The following is a 23,142-nucleotide window of genomic DNA, read 5'->3' as shown; positions in this document are numbered from 1 at the left end:
TAATCATTGACATAAAAGACGTAATTTTTCTATCTTTGCATTTATTCAATTACTTTTCAAATACAAATCTTATTATAAAAATTCTACATTGAAATTCTGTATTATTACAAAATTTACTTTCATGCTCCAATGTTATTTTCCTCCTTTCAGCATAAGAAATTTTCAATGATGAGATGTTGAAATAGGTGCCAATGTTGTTTGCAGAGAAATTCTTATTAGCACATCAATTGGCACTCTTTCTTTGACACTCTTGAACTCTGCCGCGCAAATTCAAGTACAGATTGAAAGAATATGTGGAGCATGTAATTAAATTATTTATACATATATCACAATATATTTTGTGGCTAATATATTTCACTATTTCTCAGTTTCTTTTCTTCCATTAATCTTAGTGTGTATAAAGAGAAGGAATTATGCCACAAAAGCTCATTACAAATTGTATTAGGCACGAGTTCTATTATTTCATCAGAAAGAACATTCATTTGTCAGTTTTTCTTCCTTTCCACATTTCCTACATTAAGTCCAGCGTGTGGAAAAGGGGAGATTTTATAGATAAAAGGCCGCATGCTTTACTATATTCACTTGTTATCATAGATTTTTGCTCTATTTCTCATAAACAATAAATGTGATTTTTATGTGTAGAAACTTTCATGTGTTGAAATCTTGACTTGTATGTTTTATTTCTTATCTTCATATAAAAATTGCATATTTTACATGCTAATATATTTCGTTTTGAAAAATCTTCTCTCAGTACAGAACATTCGAAGAAAAAGGCCTTTATTGAATTCACAGCCTAATTAAGAGAAATATACACTGAATATTTCTTCTCTTTCGCATTTCATTTCCTTTCAACCGTTTTCTAACTGGCAATTATTGAGTGTAAAGGTTTTACAAAAAGTCTCTAAAGGTTAAAAAGAAAAGTCATCTAAGTTGTGATGAGAAAATGAGTTTCAAACTTACAATTAAATAGAAAATAAAGAGAGAGAGAGAGAGAAACGAATGTGCACAAGATTGTATGAGAACGAAATAAATATTAATAGAAAAAAAATCCTTCTGCATGATATAAAAAATGATTTTTGTCGCTTTCTTCTCAAAAGTAAACAAAGAAAAAAAAACTGTGCATGAACTTAAAGTGCTTCTAAATTACATGCTAGCTGATAATTACAAATAAACAGTCTCATCTTGTGAACAAAAGAAGATTTTTTTTTCTCTTTTTCCATTTTGTGATAAATTATAAAGTCTAATCTTACTTATCACTTAAAAACGAGAAACAGCGATTTTTTCTTGCTCTCCACACTGAAGAAACACCAAACATTATTCTTTTTGCACAATTTTCTCCAGAAATTTAGTGTTTGTTTTAAATTATTTACAAAATTTCGTGAGGAAAAATCGCTTTTCAGCGAGTCATTTTCGCTATGGGGCGTGTCTCCCGAATAGGCGGAGTTACGCATCAGAGACTCAGAATGGAAAATTGGAGTCGCTGTGCTGTTTCTTCTGCAACTTTGCTTGTCTCTGTGATGTTTTTTATTTTCTTGTCTCGGCGCACGAAAATCCAGAGGATTGGAAAAATTTCTCACTTGCCATTATATAATATAAATATAGGTGAAAGTATTTACAAAGAAGAGACAATTTCTATGCGCATATTGCCGAGTTGGCGCGGTTTTAGTGGTTCGATCGCATGGCAAAAAAAGACTGTTCGAATGGTTTTTGGGATCTTTTCTACACTCCAAACGCGCTGCCTCTGGAATTGTTTGTCCAATTGGCGGGCACGGCGTCCTTCTCGTACGTCTTGGCGTCCACCGCGGCGTCCGTGTGCGCTCCGTGCGGCGCCGGCCTGAGATTCACGTCCCGGAACGCCGGATTCGCGGCCACGTCCGTGTTGATGGGCTTCTGTTGCGCCTCGTGGCAGCTCTGCGGCAGCAACGTGTACTCCAGGCTCTTGATCTGGTTCTTCTTCGCCTGCGCCTCGTTCTTCGAGTCGCCGCCCACCTTCAGCAGTTGGTGGTAGTGCGGCGGCGGGTAGATGGTGTACGACGGCGGCAGGCTGTCGTGCAGCAGCGGCGCCTGCTTCACGTTCTGCTGCGAACTGCCGCCGTACACTTGGTTGTACGCGTCACCGAAGTCTAGGATGATCTTGCGGCCGCTGCAGCCGGGACTGCCGCCGGTGGCCAGCTTTAAGGACGTGTCCAAGTGGCGGCCGTCGCTGCGCAGCATTCGCACAGCCGCGGCGATGAGGACGAGCAGAATTATGGCGCCGCACACAGTGATGGCGATCGTGGCGGTCTTGAACCACACTTCGTCGTGACTCTCGTCGCCGGCCACTGGCCTGAAGTCCGAGCTGTGGAACTCCTCGGCTGCCTGGCTTCCTCGGCTGTGATCACCTGCGAAGGTGCGGAGAAAAAGACATTATTTCTATATACAATTTCATCAAATTTCGCTACTTATTAATCATATTTTATTGAATATTGAATTTCCTAATTCTTCAGCTTTTTATTAGACTTTTTATGTGGTGTTTATTTCTTTTATCACACCTGTGTATTTTCTAAGATTCGTAACTTTTCTTCAAGCTCTCTATATAAATATATAATTACTTTTTTTTTCTCTTAACTCACTATCACTGCGATCATCTTTCTTTCTCACAACACAGAGTTGCTAATTAGAAAATATAGAAACGAGTTTCTCACAGCATTAATGCCATATCTTCGATAGCAATCGCAAATTTTTGTTAGGATCGCATGACACTGATAAATTGCTCTGGAGGTCTTTTTGAGTCCAGAGAGTTGCCAGACAGTTCGGCATCTTCGGAGATTCTCTGCTAAAGACACTCGCGAAATTGCAACATTAGCTGTGCGCGGCATAGAAATCAATTTAGGCGTCTGATTGTGACGCATAAGAGGTCATCTCACTGGGTCAGAAGCCATCACCATGCGAGGCTTTTTATCAATTTCGCCATTCACATCGTCTGGAGTTCATTCTCTCTTCCATCTCTAACCCTCGGCTGAAGCCTTTTCCCACACACAACAATATCACGGTGTAATGTTATACAACGCTTTGAAAGGAAGACCTGGTTTGCACTTCAACAGCTTCTTTCCTTTCTCCACAAACTCTCAAGTGTGAGAGACACACAGTCTTTCGTTCGTCACCATGTTTAACCAGGAGCTTCGACATTGACTTGCCATTAATATGTGCAATTTACTCATTGTTGTGAACTTGTTAGGCAAGAATTCTCTCAGCAATAATTGCCATTCATAATAACATAGAATTGACAGCGTGCTAGAGAGAAAGAGCAAAACTAGGAAGATGCTAATTAAAATGGATTATGCTTTGTCTAAGGAAATTCACGCACATTTCCACCAAATTGTACATTTAGCAGACGAAGGAATGCGCGCGCGTATCACTCTCTCATATCCATTGATTATTATGCATACCATTCATCCAGAATCTATTGGTTGTTACATAATGTATTCGCCTAACAGGTGTTTTCTTTCCAATCACATTGTGATGAAAATTGCGCGTGAGAAAAAAGAATGTACAGTTTTCCAAAATTCAAATTATACTTTCCATTTAAATAAAAAAGAAAGTTTCACTGCGACTCAAATGTGACGCTGTTATATTTCCTCACCGCGCCGTGAGACTTCCAAGAGCGTGCGCGTCTTGCATATGATTTTGGGTGGAGAGAAAAATGTGTAATCAATTTTAATGTGTTTTTTTTTTTCCTGTGGAAGAAATACCGCGAGATCACCCATCGTTTGTTGAATATTTCTATCTGGCACAGTAGTAATTAATATTCCAGAATATCTCTTTTTTATACTAAAAGCGTCATCATGAAGAGAGTGGCAGAAGGCAAAAATGTAATAATACACGGCAAAATTATAGAAGAGAAGTCCATGGAAAAGGAAGAGCGACAAAAGAGAAGAAACAATCTCTGAAAGAATCTCCCGCTGTTTCAGTTTATTTTTCTACTTCTCTTACTTTTATACCTTTTTGGTGGTGAAGAAAAATATATTTCATATTCCTGAAATTCCTATAAATATCATATATTTATATGTGTGCCATGAGCATATTGTGTTATAGGCGAAATGACCATTGAAGCGTCTCATGAATTTACAACGTCAAATCGATTCTAAATTATATTCAGCATCCAATTAACTTTACCCCCAACCACATCATAATTGCAGGGGGTAATTAGCGAAAACCAATGCCAAAGAGAGGATGTGAAAATGTGTAGATTATTGGTAAAATATTGCAAATTAACTCGCTTTTGTGATTGCAATCTTGTGGCGGTGGAATTTTTGCTCAAAATGTCACTTTAATCATTTGCTAATGTTTCTCTTGATTGTGGCGAATTTGCAAATTGACCATTAATAATATTTTACTAGAACATTCACATATTGCCGTTCAGTTTTGCTGCTGAAGGCCTCAAAATTCTCACAACAGTCACAGTAGAAACAAGAGATCCTCATTGCTTACCTTCTCTCGCCCTCGAGTCAGACTTGAATCTCTTATTATCTGGCGTATCAACGTGATTGCACATATCTTCTTGGCAGCATCGCAAGAGTGCAGTTGATGATCTGATTTGCTGATGCCTTCCACCTTCCAAGTTGCACTTTAAGTGTCTGCAAAAGGTGAGAACAATTGTTATTTAATATGCGCAAATACGTTTTCGTACATTTCTGCGCGATATTGCGCGAGATTTAGTGCGCAGATTAAGCCCAATGACTGCCAATGAAGCTCAATTATCAAGTTAAATCAGGTAGTAATTTGTTGCGCTACGCCAAGAGAGGCTGGGCAAATTAAAAATTCAATTTAAGGTACGGAATATAATGCTGTCTTTATGTATTTTACTGGTCGGCACGAGAGAGAGACAAATTAAATGAATTTGCAACTCTTGTACGAGAGACTTTTCTCGTGTCTCACTTGACTGGCTGTGACATTTTACTGCCCACACATGAGATTTTTAGCTCTTGTCCATTTTCGCTCCATTAATAATAAATTTCTGAGATAGTGTGCCTGTTCCTCTCTCTCTCGCTTCTCTCGCTCTTATTCTGATGGTGTGGCGATCATATCGCTGGCATTTTATGTATATCAATTTCTTTCAAACCATCCCAACCAGAAGAGTGCCATAATCGCTATGATTGCCCATTAAAGAGCAAGTTAAGAGGGAGGAAAACACACAAATAAAATTTTCGACCAAAAATTCCTCTCAATCACTTCTCTTCTTCATGGTTTGTGTTTAGGGATAAATTCCTGTCACAAAATGAGCTGGAAAGTAAGATTTCTTCTATTTAGACAACATGCGAAACATGTTTGTATATATTAAATTGACTCAACACAGAATTGATATGATGCTGAGACTCTGAGAGTTGACAGGCTGTTTGGCAGTAGAAATTACTGAATCATATTTTTTCCGACATCGTGCATTCATATGTATATTTAACATCAGCCCGCGCAGCAATTGTCAATGTCAACAGATCCACGAGGAGTGCCAGATTGAGGCGCACGATGATGAAAATTATACAAAGTATAAAAGCTATCAAAAAAGTTTCCCATGCGATTGTCGACTTTGTAGGTTAAATTGTTGCTTAAAACAAGGATTACACTTAAGAGACTGCTAAGAAGTATTTGATTGTTACATTTATTGATGAATATATGGAATCTTCAAATGCGCCCTTATCAAACTGTCATTGAGAAAAGTGTCTATTTATATTTTTTCATGTATGGCAAAGGCAATTTTCACCGCAAAACAGATTGTCATCGCTGTTGTTAACTTAAAAGGTAGATAGAAAAAAAGACATGATGTAAAACACAATAAAGTGAGATAAAATGATTTTTTAAGCACTACTCAATTGCGTCGTTCTGACATGCGTTTCTCATTGAAATTCTCATTTTGTAAAGGTGAAACAGAGATAAGAGCAAAAAACACGTGGAAATTTATTAGCGAAATCAATATATGCAATTCTTTACTTAATCCTTAATGGTTTTCAAAAGGCAATAACGTCGAGACGCAATGTGGGAAACACCCTAATTTATGGCACTGTTATTGCTGCCGAATCGAGCTTATGAAATAAAGGTGATTTTCATGTGTGGTTTTTGTCTTCTCAAAATACAGAATTGGCAATCATTGGCAGGGAGTTTTGCTGACCAGAATTGGCACAATTGGAAGATGAATTTACTGTGGACTCACTTGTCTTCCAGCAAATGCATGCAACCGTGTCGCGCGGGCAGGTCATCGTCGTCTGCGGACTCCTTGACTTCGCTGAAGCAGCCGCCGTTGGTTCTGCACATGTAGCCCGTGGTGATGCAGATGGGCAGATTGCAGTGGCACCGAATGTCATCTGAAAGGAAGCCAATCAATAGAATGCCATCAGATGACGGATTTGACTTGACACACAGTTGAGAGATGATTTATGAATATTGGTCAATATGGTGAAATTTTCATATTATATGCCCTTGTTTAATGTTGATTCGACAACTGATAAGATAGTGCAAAAATCCGATAAGTGGGACGCGTTTAGACCATGTTTAGACACGTCCAGATCCCATTTAAATGTGCGATAATTCGAATGTGGATCAAGAAAATATTTGAGGCACAAACAGGGTCGCCTGGATATTTATTTCACTTCATATAGAGATATTGAACTTCAAGCTGCGCTTGACTTGACTCGATGAATATTTGTGGAAAATCACTGAAGTCACGAGTCTGGTTTTAGGACTATTTTTGGTGTTAATATCAAATTGATGAGGGAATTGACGATGAAATTCACCGAGACTTTATCTTATCGCGTGAGAAATTCCAAAAGATTGATTCACAAAAGCCCCATGACGAAATCATGCGATTAACAATAACTGAACTTTTACTAGCGCTTGTCTCTTGTGGATTTTGCCTGCGAAATCTCTCTTTGTGATCAATCTTCTGCCTGCTGGGCATTTGAAACACGCCACATGACTTTTGCAAGACAATTTCCCTTGCCTTTCCTCAATCAATATTGCACAATGACTTGCGGATGAATCCGAGGCGTTCACCGTGGTCTTATCTCACTTGACTGTCGTTCCTCTATTATTGCTTCATGACGCTTTTTTTTATGATTTTGTAGCATTTTTAGTGCCATTAACTAGTTTTTAAGCTAGCTCTTGGTGCGCATAAAACTCGTGTGTGTGTGCTTTTAAATTTTAAAAGAGCCGCAAAGTGAGAGGCACTCTTTGTGCCGAAGCTTTGGGAACACATAAAAGTTGCAAAACTCTATGCTATATTCACACTGGTGCACAATAAATTAGGGACATGAATCTAATTGCAAGGTTTGCGTGATGTGAAGCATTTATAATTTACAGAGTATTGAATTATTTCTCTGTTTTGTAGACTATATACAGTGACTTGCGTTCATGGTAAGAAAAGTAAGAAAATGAGAACTAACAATCGTGTTTGGCAAAGATCTTCTCACTTATTCATGATCAACTGAGGAATGCGCTTTTCGCCTGACAACAAACTTCTTTCGCTCACTGTACAGCAAATTTCTGGGTGGAAAGAGTTGAGACGAAAAATTTCACAATAAGCGAAAGGAGATGAGATTCACTGCAAATGCCACACACAACAGCAAGGTGAAGTGCTGCAGGTGGCTCACGAGTGAATGGCGCCCAGGAGAAATATCAATCTTCACGCAAAAGTAAATTTATTGATGGAATAATTAAACATTGCCGTCGTGCGGCCGAATGCTTAATGCATTCTTATATACAGAAGTGGTTATTCTTCTAATTAGTCTTAAATGTTCTCTCTGTCGTGTTCTTCTCCTCGCGATGCTGCTTTATAGTCTCGATTTAATCTGTAATTCTGTGCTTGATTAATATCTCTAAATGCGTATCTTTTAGGGCTCTTGAAATGAGTCGCGCTCGTCTTGGCATCACACAAGTCAGCCCACATACAAATTACTTTAGCAGTTTGATAGATTTTAAATGTCGTGATTAGTGTGGTAAAAAATCTCATGACATTTCCTTCCAGATGTTGTGAAAAATGTGGCGCTCAAGTGTTGCATTTCGGCTTACTGATAAACACTCTGTACGACTTCCCATGATTCTTACACTATGGGAACACTTCCTAATCAGTCAGCCTTTTTATGGACTTTACTAATTGCATAAATGATTAGATACCTTGTTTGTTTATCATCAAATTCAATTACCAGACAATTTACACCGCGTTTACGGGCAAAGTCAATTATGGAGACACTGTCGAAGTTTGTCTTTGGGCTTGAGAAGTTGTCGGCAAAAGAAGGTGAAACATGGAGTGCTTTGTATGCTTCTATTGGTTTTATTGTTCATGGGATTTCGGGGGGACATTAAGACACTGGCAAGAGCGTGAATCCAACGGAAATACATGCTCTTGTGGATTTCTTTCCCTCAGTGTGGAAAATCATTTTCGCCCGATATTTGCGCATTTTATCGTTCAGCGTGATATAGTTCTTCTGGTCATTCATCAGATAGTCGAAGCGCATCTTTGAGCTGATCAACTCGAAGTCTCCAACTTCGTCGCCACACCGTGAGCCGGACATTGCGTTGGACAGCATGTGCCACGGCCCGGAATCGTCATCGATGAACTTGGAGCAGTGCAGTGCCGTGTGATGCTCCACGGGATTCTCATTGCACTGCCCAACAGCGTCTGTTGGGCACTGAAACATCGTGATGATGAGTTCTCGTCGCGACGTATCGAGCACCTTCACGGTGTATTTGCCGTGAACTGTGTCGCACAGTCCAGATGAGTCACGTTCGTAGGAGACACTCGTTAAATAGACAGCGACATCGTCTAAATTCACGTCGTCACAGTTTTGGAAGTCGGTTATATTTATCCTCTACAGAGAGAGAGAGAGAGAAGAAGAAGGAAGCAAATAAACAAGATCGGCGCTGTTGGGAAAATTTTGAGAGCAAAGAAAAACTCACAAATGGCGCTTCTTGGCTTTTGGCAAACTTTAACACAAGTGTTAGAACAAGCCACTCAACAAGTATCCACTTCATGATTCCTGGGCACGACTCAATCGCGAGACAGACACAAGACAACAGAATTGCATCTGGAAGAGTATTGCAGAGCTATTTAAATACCTGAACGAAGGAAGATTCAGTTGAATTTCCTGTCGTGATATTCAATCATCAAGTTGCAGCGTGCATTTAATACATATTTATGCATGGAAAATTGAATAATTTCAAACAATTAGACAGATTTCGTGATGACAAGCCGCTGGCTAAGTGAATGATTTGGAGATTCTCGAAGGGTGAAATGTTTTCAACACATCGCGCGCATTTAATTGGCGCGGAAGTTTGTAAATGCACTTTAAGCCGTCAATCGATCAAGATTATCGGCATTCATACCATTTGCTGAGCTGTGATTATCGCTGGAGATGCCGCACAAGACATTTCTCAGCTCCTGGTATTTCCTCACCTCGCACAGTGATAAGAGAATGTATTCAATGGTGTGGTTTATCAGAGCACTACAAAGAGAGACATCAATTTCCTGGGGGTTTGTGAAGCATTTTCCAATTTGTCTCCTTTATTAAATTTTTCTATCTATTTATCCTCTATGTTTATCTTCTACATTTCGTATTGATATTTGCTCAGCAACAAACGCATGACTATCCAAAAATCCAAATGAACTTTTATCTGCAGCAGATAAAATTCCAACTCTTATCGATACAATTAATTCAGATTGCAATTCACATTTCAGCATTCCTCAGAGCTTTAATTCACTGATAATTTCCCCGAAATTACCAATATTTCACAATTCAATGCGCCCATTTTCTTAATGCGCGCACGCAATCAGCTGAAGATTTGAGGCACAAACAAAAGACGCGCCGCTGCTAAGAACTCCATTAAATTAATAATTTCTTTGTATAGTCCGCTCTCCTCACTCTGGTTGATTCTTCAACATCTCTAATGTGCGCCTGTGTAATTTTCTCATCGCCGGAAATCAAACTATAAAGAAGTCAAGTCATGGTTGAAAATTGGTCAAAAATTAATGTTCTGAAAATGCCATTTGCCACAACAAAAAGCTCGCAGGTTTGGCGGCTTTGGCTGCTCAGTAATCAATTGGAGGGGAAAAAACCTAACATTTCTCTATAATCATTTATCATTCACTCTCGTGCGCATTATGTCAACTCATTCCTGGTATTGTTTCTTCCATGAAAATTCTGTGAAAACTTTCAAAGCCTCAGAAAGGCTTTGATCGTGTGGGAAAACACTGCAAAAAGTCGCTTCTAATTGAGAGTGATTCATCAGGGCGCGCGCGTGTGTGTAAAGAATGGCAGGAGAGAAGCAACAACAGAGTCTTGATGGTGGCGCCAGCAATTTGCAAAAACAACAATTGTATTTCCCATCACACTTCCCATTCCGCTGAGTGTTTTAATATTTACTTGATTCGGATTTAATGATATTATTCCATCCATTCAAAAGCACCCCAGAAGCCATCTCTTGTGCACTCAGTGCCATCGCTCTTCCACTGTGTTGTGCGTGCGATGGATTATTGTAAACAAACTTTTCACTTTTGGCTTAATCCTCCTTATATTATTTGCTATTTGGAAGTTTAAAGACGAGAAGAAATGTTTCGGTAGCATATTCAAATAGGATTTTCATGTGTATTAACCTGTAAACAGCCTGTGATCATATATTTGTCAGAGATTTGTTTGTTTCCAACTCTCAACATCAACATACAAATTTTCACTTTTTGTCCCAGGAAAATTTTCATCTCTCTTTTTCTTCACTTGCGGTGAGCGCGATATTTGAACATTTTTATCTCACCCTGTAGACACAAGCGTAAGTTTTTCTGTGTATTTTATGCTGTGTAAAGTAATTTTATTTCACAGATTACACTACATTTCTCCCTCTTTTCTCTGTCCGTGAAGTTATGACTCTCCTCATCCCTTCACCTTTTTTTTTGGGCTTTTTCTGTTTATAATACACACGGAGAAATAGCAAGACTCTTTATCTCAACTATTTCTCTTTCATGCACAGTGTTTCATTCTGATCGCACTCAGTCAAATTTCGAACAAATCCAGCCTCTCTCCTTCCCCATTTGCCCTCAGGATGAGACAGTCTGTGGCGCGGCGCTAAACTGTGTAAATATCGTGTGTGGCGAGAAGGATTTTTGGGGCCTTCTTCACCTCCTAAGACAGTTTGTTTATACAACAATACCGATTGGGGAGAAATTACACGGTGTTTCCACGAGTTAATCGCCAGAGGATATCGTTATAATTAGTAGTTCAAATGCTTGTGTGAAAATCCTCTGATCATGCGTGTATTTTCCAATATGTAAACTTACAACGCCAAATTTATTGCGCACCAAAAAAGCAGGCAGCATTACTGGACTGCGCTGTGGCTTCAGCAAAATTCGGCATAAAATTGGTCAATAGAATGTGTATAGAAAGATAAGATTATTCCTAGTTCTAAATTTATTCGTATCAGAACACAGAGTGCTACTATTTGAATTATTCGTCCCATAAAATGTGATTAAAAGTGTACAAAATATTCCAAGATACAGAAAATGCCAATTGAAGTGCTAGTGAATCCGGACCTTCTAAGTTGACTCAATTCTCAGACAGATCTTCAAACGTCAGTAAGATCAGCAAGTACGTGATAATAAGATTAAAAATCTGGAAATGTCAGAAGAATAAATATTTTACTTCCCTTGCAATCATTAGCAATAAATTCAACTTACGACCAAGAAGTTGGTGTAATTAATTTCTTCAAAGTGAGCTGACATTGTCAAAGGCATGTGAAATCGTCTCAGGAGAATTTGACGAACGGACGAAGATTCTGACAAGATCGTATCAAAATTCTCTATTAAGGAGTTGAACTTTTCTGCCGATCTGTTGAAAACTTCTCCACAATGGCCGATGTTGAGGATCATTGCAAGGCTTGGAACGGCTAACAATCCCAAACCAATAGCAGTAATAAAAGCCTTCAGATTGTTGTCCATAAACAAGCCAAATCTGACAGCGGCATGAACAAAGAAGGTCAAATAAACAGTCTCAGAGTTCTTTGCAATGAGCAATATTGTGCTGAACGAATCATTCATAAGGTTCACAACGTCCGAAATTGCCAAAGTAAGCTTTAAAATATACTTAGCATTTAATTGATTCGAGCATTCGGCAACCAATTTATGCACTTTATCGATTTCGAAGGAAAAATAGCGAATGAAGTTTGTAATATAAAGAGTTAATAGTTTCACAAAGTATGAAATCAAAAAGTAATCAAAAAGGTTAACATACATACTAAATTTCGGTTTCATACCCAATATAATGCATTGATTGACATTAAGTAAAATTGCAAATAAAATGTAGTAAAATGTTAAGAGATAAAATTGGAAATTTGCAGATAATATGATTTTTCTGTTATGCACCAAGTGAGCGAAATTTTCTTTAAAAAGCACCTCAAAATGTCTAATGGAACGCATTAATTTAGAGTGAGACTTTATATTTTTCGCAACAAGGATCACAACTAACAGTAACCAAAGGAAGAGACCATATTTTTCCCAGACATACAAATCCATAATAACATCGGATGGTTTAAGGTTGTATGTCATCTTAAAATTCTTCTTTTCACGTTTTTCTATCTTTGTTATGAGTACAAACATCCATACAATATGCTTTATGAAGTAAATTATGAAAAAAAGCCATAATAAATAGATAAATTTCTTTTTTCTACTGCAAGTTTTGAAATTATGAAAAAATAAAAACTTATGAATTGTTAACAATTTTCCGAGACTCTTTGAGAACTCCATTCTCGATTGACAATCAATGATAGACTGAAATTTCTAGCTTGATTAACTCTAGTGGAATATTTCCATTAAATTAACGAATTGTTTACTTTACTTGTTACGGGTGCAATTTTGGTAATATTCTACCTAAATACAATTCAATTTATTTATTGATTATAAACTAATTCCACAAATGAGTCTATCTGATTGGCAAAATCAATTAATTCTTGTATAGCTTTTGTAGAACGTGCAGAGTGTCGTAATTGGCGGTTTGTGGCGTTTTTTCTTATTTCAGTGTAACCATTTTTCACCGTGTGAATGTGAAGAAAACCCTGAAGAAAACAAATTTGTGTAAAGATATGGTTTAGCCACAATTTGTCGGTCATCCATAAGTCCGACCTTTACACACGCCGAACCGATTCGAGGGTAACCCGCAAGTCTGTATTCGCTCTAACAATATTTTAATCAATTATACAGCTTTAGCCGATTAAATATATTTCAGAATTTTCCCAAAATCATTTTATAGATTGGTGTGTGAACAAGACAGAATAATTCTTTCCTTCCTTTTTTCAACGCCTCATTTGGCCTCATTACACTGAAATGCTGAAAGCGCTTTGCATCGCTCAGCGCATGGAATTGTGTCCCGGCGCTTGAGATGAAGAGGCAGAGATGATCTGAAGGAGAGTGGAGACAATGAAGAAGAGTGGGCAGGAGACAGACAATAATAAAATAAAATTACACAAAATGAAAACATTGCCACTCTTTGCACAAGGACTGCAGAATGTGTGCAAATGTGTTCGTATGATGAAAACCGTTTTCATCGAAGAATGCAGCAGAGAGATTTTGCACACAAAACTGTGTGACATCAACTAAATTGTGCATATAAATCGTGGGGAACAGGAGGTTTGCAATTAACAAATTTGACGACGTGTTCTATGCCTTGAGCCGGAATTTTGGGGCATTTCTGGTGAAGACAGAAAGTAGCCTGCAGCGCTAAACTTGTATAATAAATTCCTCATTTATTTTTTTCTTAATGAACTCTCCTCTCTTTCGCACCCACTTTCAATGCTCACACTCTCTGTTGATATTTCACTTTGGTTGGGGAGAATAATTTTCAAAACCAATATTTTGCCATAAATTCAAATCGAAACGAGCCCAGCAAGTTGGAGAAGAACAAGACTTGAGCACAGCGCAAGTTCGTGGAAGGCAAAATATGTACTTGTTCCTCTTCTTTGGCATGTCATTCGGGTGTATTATAGTGAAGTATTTTAACATGCGCCACAATTACAACTACAATGGACTGTGCTCGAGAGTGACTTGTCGCATAAAAGTTGTGTGGAGACTTGAGTATGTATATATGGAGGGAAAAAAGAAACGAGTTGAGGAACATTTTGTTGAAGAAATTCAGTTGGGAAACAAGTGAAACAAGGCGAAATCCACAAGTGGAGAAAGACATTGCGAAGAATTGTAGTGTTGTTGTTTTTAATGAATATAATGATGATGGTTTACAAGGCGAATGGCGAAGAGGCGAATGAAGGAGGCAGAAAGAGAGAGAGAGAGCATAAAAAGATGAACAACGCGCCGGCATAAATGCAGATTACAGAGCACGAAGCTTTTCGATAATTATCTCTTATGGGCTTACAAAAGTCTTTTTTACTCATTAAAATAATTCTTCTTCTTTTTGCCGTCTTCATCACGAGTCGGAAAAATTTACTTTATGCGCAACTTAAGACGCTGTGTGACAATTATTTTTATCTCCCGCTCTTCAACTTCTCCATCTCTAATATGTTCATAGAATTGTTTATATTGTTTTACTATATTTAAACAATACGATATTTCTTGTGCGTCAGAGTGTTTTGCAACGGAGACGAGCAAGCTCGAAGTGGAGAAATAAAAGAATTTTAATTGCATTCCATTCGAAGAGTGAAAGAGTTATTTGTGTTTCCTCTTTCACTGGTAATATTCAGTTCAGAGGAATATTCTCTGGCTCTGCGCGAGTATCATCAGAATCTTTCAAGAAAGGAAACAACCAATAATCATAAATACATTATCAAAGAGAATGAATTTTACGAGATAACTCGTTGATTTAATTATGTTAATATTTTTTTTTTAACTCATCGAGTATTAATTTATAGGCACGAGTCATATTTCTCGCAATTCTTATTCACAATGGCGCGAAGTCTTTCTCCTTTCCATGCATATCGAAAATAGCTCTTTATATGATTGAGGAGGGAGAGAATGCGGTGAAAGGGGCGGCAGATAAATTTGAATTTTAAACATTTATCGCTCATTTTCGATTCTAAATATGTCACTCTGCTGAGTCGTTCGTCGCTGTGAATTGGGAATTGCCTTTGAGTCATTCATCGGGCGCCACTTTTTCAAAAGAAAAACCACATCAGAGACCAAAGAATTTGTAAATATAGAAATTCAACCAGTGCCTCAACTCATCATATGTACCAAAAGTATTGCAAGCGAGATATTTTTAATACCACGCAAATGTTTCATACACAAATAGCAGGGGAAGTACAAGTGGCGCCTGCATTCAATTTCACTTTGCCAACAATCGCTATCGTCATCAATCAATTCCTCATATGCGGCCATTCACATTCTTTTTGCCAAAAGTAACGATTGATTTAACCTTATGTACGATAGCATCGAAATTTGATTCAATTGCGAGGTGGAGAGAATCTATTTTGGATGCTTAGAAGTGTCTTTTGAGACTGTAAAAATTCTTATTGTTATTGATATACGTTCATCTCGCAGAATTGGTATATAATTATTGCTTTAATAACTGTTCATGCAAGTCATGATGCAATTAGACGAGTGAGGAAAATACATACACTCAGTGCAATAAGTTAATGGGCAATGAAGACAAACTACACTGGAAATACAGATGGATTAACAAAAAAAAGAGGCTTCTATCTTTGGATCAAGCTTAGAGATGCAAAATCTTCTTTATTTATATTTAATTAGCTTCTCAGCAGTATTATCTGAATGAGAAGTGCTACTTGTTCATGAAAAAAAATAAAGCCACAATCTCTCTTTAATGCCCTAAATTGAATACAATTCAGTCCAATAAAGCTGACATGCTGAAGTCTTCTTTTCCCCTTTGGAATTTTCATTGGCGCGCGCACAGAAAATATGCAATAACATTGAACAGTATACAATTATGATGGGGTATTATTGAGTATTTTAATACTGCCTCACACCACGCCATATATACCATAAATTATTGCTCAAATAGTGCCAGTTCGGCGGCGATGACCAGGCATGAACTCATCCGCACATCGAGGAAGGGAAAAATATCAATAAGAGCCAAATGGCGCGCAGATAAGATTACATTACATGCGAGTCAATTGGCGCCGCAAATTGATAAATACGTCCCTGACGATCTCTATTTGCTGTGACTGTTGCAGAGTGCTCGGGCTGTACATGCGGCATATAAAGTACACACAATTCGCGATTGTGTCGCGCCAATTGCTGCAATTTTGCCGTCGTCTGGACGGGGTGGCGTCAATTTAGTTACTTTACAATTTTTATTACACTCCCAATGATGTCATCGCGTGAATGTGGCGCGGACTTGAGAACCGTCGAGACGCGATCAATGCGCGGCGGCCTATTGACGACGAGAGTGCGCTAATCAATCTCATTAGAGTGCGTGCGTGATGCATTTTGTGTGGATTTCTCCCTGCCTCGGTGTCTTATTTAAATATTGGGCAAAGCTGTTAGCATTGTGTTACCATTTTTGACTATTTTGTCGAAACTAGATGATGAAGACAGACGAGAAATTCCGATAAATTGATGGCAATATGAGAGTCACGATGGCGAGAGTCACTTTACAATGGGGGACAAATAAGAAAGTACACAAAGTGGAATTTATATGCTTCTGTTGCATTCAACAGAAGAAGAAAAAAACCGTTCAGTGGCCTTTTCTGGCATCTTTTTCGCACCTCAACCATTCACAAGCAACTCACGGTGTTTTCCATCCATTGAAGCCCATGTGAGCATCCCATAATCGGCTGAATGTGTGCATCATGAATTGTAGAGACTTGAGCGCCATCAGGAGTGTATTGAATTGCAAAGTCCAAAACGGAACTTCCACTTTCTGCAAACTGTCGAGACTCGCGCGACTTCCTATTCAGTTACACAACGTCTCATGTACACTTGAGGACTTGTTGTGTGCAATGCGTGTGGCGTTGACGGGGTCGGATGGCATTTCTTGTGTAATTAAACCATCAGCAGACCTCCCCTAAAGTTGTCTGCGCGCTTCGTCATCAATTTTCTAATTTTCACCATTTGTCACACGCCGTGATGTATTACTTTGGGAGGTCATTTGAATACTCCCAAAACTGGACCTACAGCAGAGATCAGTCTTAACACCGAGAGAAATAATATATTCTTGAATTAGGAATTGAGTATTCTATGAATAAGTTACCAATAATGGTCTTGAAATTGATCTGAATCCTCCTAATTTCTAGCTTTTCGACTCGACACTTTTCTTAAAATCAGAAACAAATTTAACTCAAGTCAAGCAATAGCAGTCTTAATCATTTTCCAAGACTGTGAGGAAAAACTGTGTTAATCGGTTGGAAACATGCCGAAATCGACTTAATCTCGACCCGATCTTTCTCTCAGTGAAGTTTATTCAATGAATCGATCTGGCAATCATTCTTAGAGAACATATAACATTTCTTAGACACTTTGATATTGATTCCCCAGTGAAAATCATGATCTCTGCATCAGAAACAGAGTCAATTCTTCATGCTCAGCGAGTTTTCATGTTGAATTTTATGCCATCTGCAGATAGTTTTTATGAAGCGCATTCCTTCTTCAATTCTCTGCCATCAGTTGAATGACCAATAATGGCGAACGCAGCGTATGACTTGTTCAACATTGTCGCTGAATTGTGATATTTCTCAATCAATGGACAAGACAAAAAGTTCAATCATTTAAGAGCCGGTTCTCTTTTCGCGATTGAAATTCATCGAATTTCTCTCATGTGCTAATGAAAATTGCTCATGCAACATGAGCATTGTGGCATTTGTCGTGCATTTCAATGAAAACTCATTTTTGCGTAATAAATGTATAAGGTGTAAAGCCAGAAATAGAGCACTCTTCTCAAGTCATCCTTCATCATCTTCAGGGAAGTGAATGTTTTTCTGAGAACTCTGGAAGAATTTGGTTCAATTGACGATATATTTATAAATTTTCTCTCTCTCACTCGCTGCTAATGATTTCTTTTTGGTGTCTAAGGCGAAGAACACTGAGTTGAGATATCAAATATTCCTCAGTCACGCTAATATTGCAAAATAATTTCCCTGTATAATAAATATTGTGCTGCTGCAAGTGCCAGCGAGGCGCCACTTTTAATTATTTCCCACTGTTTTATACAAATATAATATTCCTCTTGCGTCTTTGTGTGTTGCTTTGGCGCGTTTGAGAGCAAAAGATACGAATATAATTTGTATTTTCTCCTTGTCTTGTCGATATTTACATAAATGTGCGCGCTTCTTCGTCCACTTCTCTTCAGTTCACCACCACAGTCTGTATATATAAAATTAAATTCAAGAATCGGGTTTGTGAGAGGGAAAAATAGGAGTAGATAAAGTATGTATTTGATATTAAGTGTCTCAAGGAGTGGAAATTGCTGGATTATTTCACAATGTGCATCTGGAAAGATATTCTCAATTGCACTCAAGCATTTTTATGGGCTCAAAAGTTATCAAATTGTATAAATAATGGAGCATGTGTTGGGTCAATATGAGCATAATATTTACATACAATTCCTGAAGATCGCGCGCGCTTCTTGCTCTGGGATGTTTTCCAGGGCGCACAACAATTTTATCTGCCACATATATTTAAAGCGCGGCGCCCCAAAAAAAAAAACATTAGAGACGACAAAGGTTTTTCTCTCCTTCGCGTATTATTTTTAGACTCAGAAATACAAGAAGCACACCTGAACATGTTATGGTGCTGAAAGTCTAGTGTCTTCTGTTTCACATTATGAATTTTCGACGGACAGGTGAAACGGTGGATTGAACTGTAGCGGATTCGTGGCAGTACAATGGCTCTGAGGATGGCGTCTTCTCATATGGTGTGAGAAATCGTCGGTGAGAAGAAGGAGCAAATGAAATGAAAAATTAATCCACACGCTCACAATTTATTTATTGTTGCGGCTCTGCTGGCCACAATCACCAGAAAACCCTGTGCTGACGATGAAGAGGTGAGACATAATGGTGAATGTCTTCTTCCTCTCCTCTTCGCGCATTGTGCAGAGATTTAACACGGCACGTACTATGTAGTACTCATTGATATAAAACCGCGAATAACGGCTCTTGACATACTTAACGCCAAATAGATACAGAATGATTATTTTTCACGTCTCTCGCTTCGTGAGGACTTGAGGTGGAGTGTAAATAAAATTAACAAGTGAATTTCTGATTGGAATTTTTGATACTATTTCATGTGTTGCAAAAGTCTTGCGATTTTCTCACAGTCACGTTATAAGCGGCCACTGGCGAAGAGTGGAAGAAGCCGATATTTCTTCTACTGTATTTACTTTTCATTACTGGAACTCTGTCATCATTGTCCCTCTCTCTCTTTCCTTTAGATCTCTTCAGGTGGTTTTGTCAGGTGAGATCGGTGAGATAGAAAAACACACTCTGTTTTTTTCTGTATCACGAGACATCGTGAAAATCGCGGTGGAATTGTTTCTTACAATCGCTCTGTGGGCATTTATTCAAAACTCTTGGTTATTGGAAGACGTGCCAATTTGAAGAAGAAAACATCGAAAGATGACATCACTAGTTCTGGACGACAATCTTTTTAGAATGTGTCACCAAGTTACTTAATTCAGTGGTGTTTTGCAATGTAAGTTTATTGATTCCAAAGACACGATTCTCAGATGTTTATTCAGCAAGGTCTGAAAAGCCGAATGACCGGTCGAATCATACTTCTTATGATCATTTCATGTTTATATTGTGGCCCACAGGAAGGCGTGTTGAGTTTTTCCATTCATTGATCTGTCGAAGCGATGCCTAAACTAGCAGAAAATGTCAGAAGTTTCAGGCAATAAAAGCCAAGAGAAAAGGAAGATTAAAGCACAGATTTACCTTGTTTTATGCTTTAAATCTCTGAAGCTCATTAGAAATCTTCAGCAAATGTTAAGACTCCAAAATTGTTTGAATTCAACTCCAAATCGAGTCTTTTGCGTCAGAGACACTCAGCAAGAAGCCAGAAAATGCTCGTCAATGTCCTTTAGTACTTCACAAGACTTTCGCGAGATCCATTTAGAACACATTTTGCGCGGTGGCGAGAGAAAATAGAAGACACACAGAGTGACTATGCGGGGCAGGTGAACTCTGCGCTTCTTGTCGTCCTGCCTTACATTGCTGAGAAACTTGAGATGTCAAGCTGCGGCGTGAGCAAATAAATGGCAAACATTCTCCCGCATTTATGAGTTAAATTGCAAATCGACGTGGCGCCATCCGGATTTCACATGAAGATTCTAAATTTATTTTAATTTTTGCTCCATCGCACGCATTACATTGCGTACAAATCTGCGGGTTATTCATCCCATAGAATTGGCGCATCTTTGTGCGATCAATTGAGAAACTCTGGAGATTTTTTTTGTCTACATTGTCACCTGCAATATTACCTCAAGTTTATGATGTCTGCAATGGTGTTTATTTATACTTCCTTTCCGCCTTTTTTCTCTCTGCTCCACATTTACGCAATCGTGGCGCCAAAGCGTTTTTTTTCTCGCGCTCTTGTAAGCATTCCAGCATTTGGAGTGTGGGAATTTCTCATTTACATATTCCTATATACGATATTTCTCGAATTACTTGCTATGACCAACATTTGGCTTATTGTCTTTCACACCACATTTTATGCCACACACACACACACACTTTGAATGTGTAAACTTATCAGGCGCGGAGAGTAATTTCATGAAATGTTTCATGAAATACTTTATCTCACCCAAACATTTGATGGCTTTTCTCTCTTCGGCCACTTAAATCACCTTGTGTGATTCAATTTAATGCTATTAAAACATGCCCTGTCACAAGAGCCGGACAACTGTGGAAGACGGAGAGGGAGACAATGAATAAGAAGGCAGATAGAGAAATCCTGAAGGCAGAGTGCAAGAATGGCAAGAGAGTGGAGAAAATGAGATACAAAAGTACCTGGAGTGTCATCCTCATGGAATGAATAATAATCTTAAAACTTATTTTCAACACAGATAGGCTAAAAGCCACTTTATCTTCACTCTGAGTATGTTTACTTCCTTTCGTTTCTTTTCTTTCTGCCCAGAAACCACTTTGTGTGCTTCTTCGTTATCCCTGAGATGCATTTTCAACTTCTCCACCTTCGTCGTCATCATTCGTCCTATCTTGACTTCTCTGACCACCTTCTGAGTGTCCCAGAGAGTCTTTCCGCGCGAGGATGAAGGAGTCAAGGCATTGGAGAGTGATCGACTCAAGACTCTCTATCACTCGTGCGTTATCGGTTAGAAACAGGAGTTTGCACTTAAAATTCCCAGTTCCTCATTTTATACCGCATCTCAGGCACTTTTCGTGGCAATAAATCACTGTATGATTGTCTCGAAAAGTGGTATCTTCTCACTCATTAGTCACTGAAAATTAAGAATTGATACTTCTCTCGAAGACACAGCAGAAACACTTTGACCATAAACCATTGTGGTTGTGACTTAATGGTTCGATTTATTTATTTATTCTTTTATTATTGCCTGCAATTCTGAGAGAACAATTTCTCTATTTACAGACGTTTAACATGTATGAGAAGTTGTGATTCTAATGTGGCACGGCAGATAAGGAGTGGAGATAAGGAGATACGCACAAAGAGATCTCTTATTTCATAAGATTACGAAATATTTACCTAATATAATTGCACTATGACGAAATTGTGCTGATTTTTCTGCAAATTTGACGACAAAGAAGTACAGAAACTTCACAATGTAATGTCTGCGAAGGGGTTAAACTGTGAGATTACATAGTCCTTCAAAAGTTACCTATTAATTATCATTGGCTGCGTAACAGCCTGTATATTCTCAACATACATAAATAATTCGAAGTAACGATTCAATTCACCCCTGGAAACAGGAAGTGAAGGAGAGCGAGTGAGTAATAGAACACGATATGTTGGTCGGCAAATATCTCGCAGTTGAGAGCCTAAATTGGATAGGAAAATTTGTCTTTGGAGTTGCAGTAAATACAAGCAACAAAAATAGCCTCCCTCAATATTTCCTTCGGCGGCCAGACGTCGACTATTCTGGCACTTTGGCGCCATCGAAGTGCTTCAAATAAAGAACGAGGGTCGATCCCTTTTTTTGGCGCGCTGTTACTTCTCTGGCTCCTGTGCATTTCTCTGTCTTTCCCTTCGCCAAGGGTCTGTGTTTTTTCCCCAAACAGCATTTCAGCCTTCATCGGAACACACATTCTCTCTTTCTGTCTGTTGTGAAAAACTGAATGGCGGAACGGAGGAGAAGACTAAAGAAGAGACGGAGGAATTTTTGAAACAATCGCGCCCCTCCTGAGCAGACGAAGGCACGGCAATTTCACCTTCATGGACTTTGGAAATTGCTCTTTTTCTGGCCTCGCCGAACATTCTTCATTGTATCGCGGCGCTCATGTGATTTTATCTTGTACAGGCAAAGATGGGCTTCTTGCGAGAGACTCACCGGACGATAAGCTGTCTTCCCAGGGCTGCTTCAGTGCTCTGTTGAGGAAAACTCCGTCCTCACTTTCCATTTTCACCGATGACGCGCTCGCCGGTGTGAACATATTGCCGGCAATAAGGGCGACATTCAGCAGAATTGCCACAAATGAGTGATGCATTGTGAATTTAATGGGTTCACACAAGTATGTTTTATAACACCGAAACCTTCACTTTTAATTCTCTATTGTGTTAATTACAACATTTCCAAGTATTTCACTTCATACATCGCAATATTCACTCTCTAACTGGTTGAGTCTACTTAAAAATAAATCCTTTTTCCCCACACACGACGTATAAACAACTTTTCTCACACTTTAGAGGCACTCGCTGGCACGGAAGCCTATTAAGAATTTTCCCGTCACAGCGCCACGGAGGTTGGAAAACAAGGAGGAAAATATTGCCAGAGACTCTAAAACTGCGGTGCGAACGTTCGGCCGATGAGCGGATCCAACCGCTCACAACGGAAACTCAACAGCAACTGAACACAGAGGAGAATGTGCCGTCGTTCGACGATGGTGTTTCACTTGAAAGCCACGATAGCGAAGAACTTTGTATTGCGGTCAAATGAATGGCGCCACGACTACAGGGGCCGTAGTTGGAGTGTGGAAATACGATTTTTTCTCATTTACCCACATTCTAATCCAACGGCCAGAGCAGACAGCACATCAGTGATA

General features: G+C 38.8%; 2 protein-coding genes across 2 annotated transcripts; both read right to left on the bottom strand.

Moving 5' to 3' along the window:
• Positions 1 to 24: 24 nt before the first annotated feature.
• LOC132255652 (uncharacterized) lies at positions 25 to 22,953 on the bottom strand. The gene is made up of 4 exons (XM_059751758.1): positions 22,431 to 22,953; positions 6,185 to 6,335; positions 4,471 to 4,616; positions 25 to 2,381 (listed from the first exon to the last, which is right to left on the bottom strand). The coding sequence occupies exons 1-4, from the start codon at positions 22,585 to 22,587 to the stop codon at positions 1,720 to 1,722; spliced, it is 1,116 nt and encodes a 371-aa protein (XP_059607741.1). The 5' UTR covers positions 22,588 to 22,953; the 3' UTR covers positions 25 to 1,719.
• Positions 7,774 to 9,048, bottom strand: LOC132266191 (uncharacterized). The gene is made up of 2 exons (XM_059767045.1): positions 8,926 to 9,048; positions 7,774 to 8,837 (listed from the first exon to the last, which is right to left on the bottom strand). Exons 1-2 carry the CDS (start codon positions 8,998 to 9,000, stop codon positions 8,328 to 8,330), a joined length of 585 nt encoding a protein of 194 aa, XP_059623028.1. The 5' UTR covers positions 9,001 to 9,048; the 3' UTR covers positions 7,774 to 8,327.
• Positions 22,954 to 23,142: the final 189 nt, after the last annotated feature.

Source organism: Phlebotomus argentipes, unplaced genomic scaffold (assembly GCF_947086385.1).
Source record: "Phlebotomus argentipes unplaced genomic scaffold, Phlebotomus argentipes genome assembly contig_5, whole genome shotgun sequence".
Taxonomy (NCBI): Eukaryota; Metazoa; Arthropoda; class Insecta; order Diptera; family Psychodidae; genus Phlebotomus; species Phlebotomus argentipes.
Note: the sequence above shows the minus strand (reverse complement) of the source record. Positions and strands in the feature narration are given on the sequence as shown.

Bases quoted from the DNA above. Each gene is read 5' to 3' on its own strand.
- LOC132255652 (XM_059751758.1), bottom strand. From the start codon at position 22,587: ATGCATCACTCATTTGTGGCAATTCTGCTGAATGTCGCCCTTATTGCC. The intron at 6,336-22,430 runs GTGAGTCTCTCG...GCTTCCTTTCAG, and splicing joins GGAAGACAGCTTATCGTCCG to ATGACATTCGGTGCCACTGC. The intron at 4,617-6,184 runs GTGAGTCCACAG...CACCTTTTGCAG, and splicing joins ATGCATTTGCTGGAAGACAA to ACACTTAAAGTGCAACTTGG.
- LOC132266191 (XM_059767045.1), bottom strand. From the start codon at position 9,000: ATGAAGTGGATACTTGTTGAGTGGCTTGTTCTAACACTTGTGTTAAAG. The intron at 8,838-8,925 runs GTGAGTTTTTCT...CTCTCTCTGTAG, and splicing joins AAAGCCAAGAAGCGCCATTT to AGGATAAATATAACCGACTT.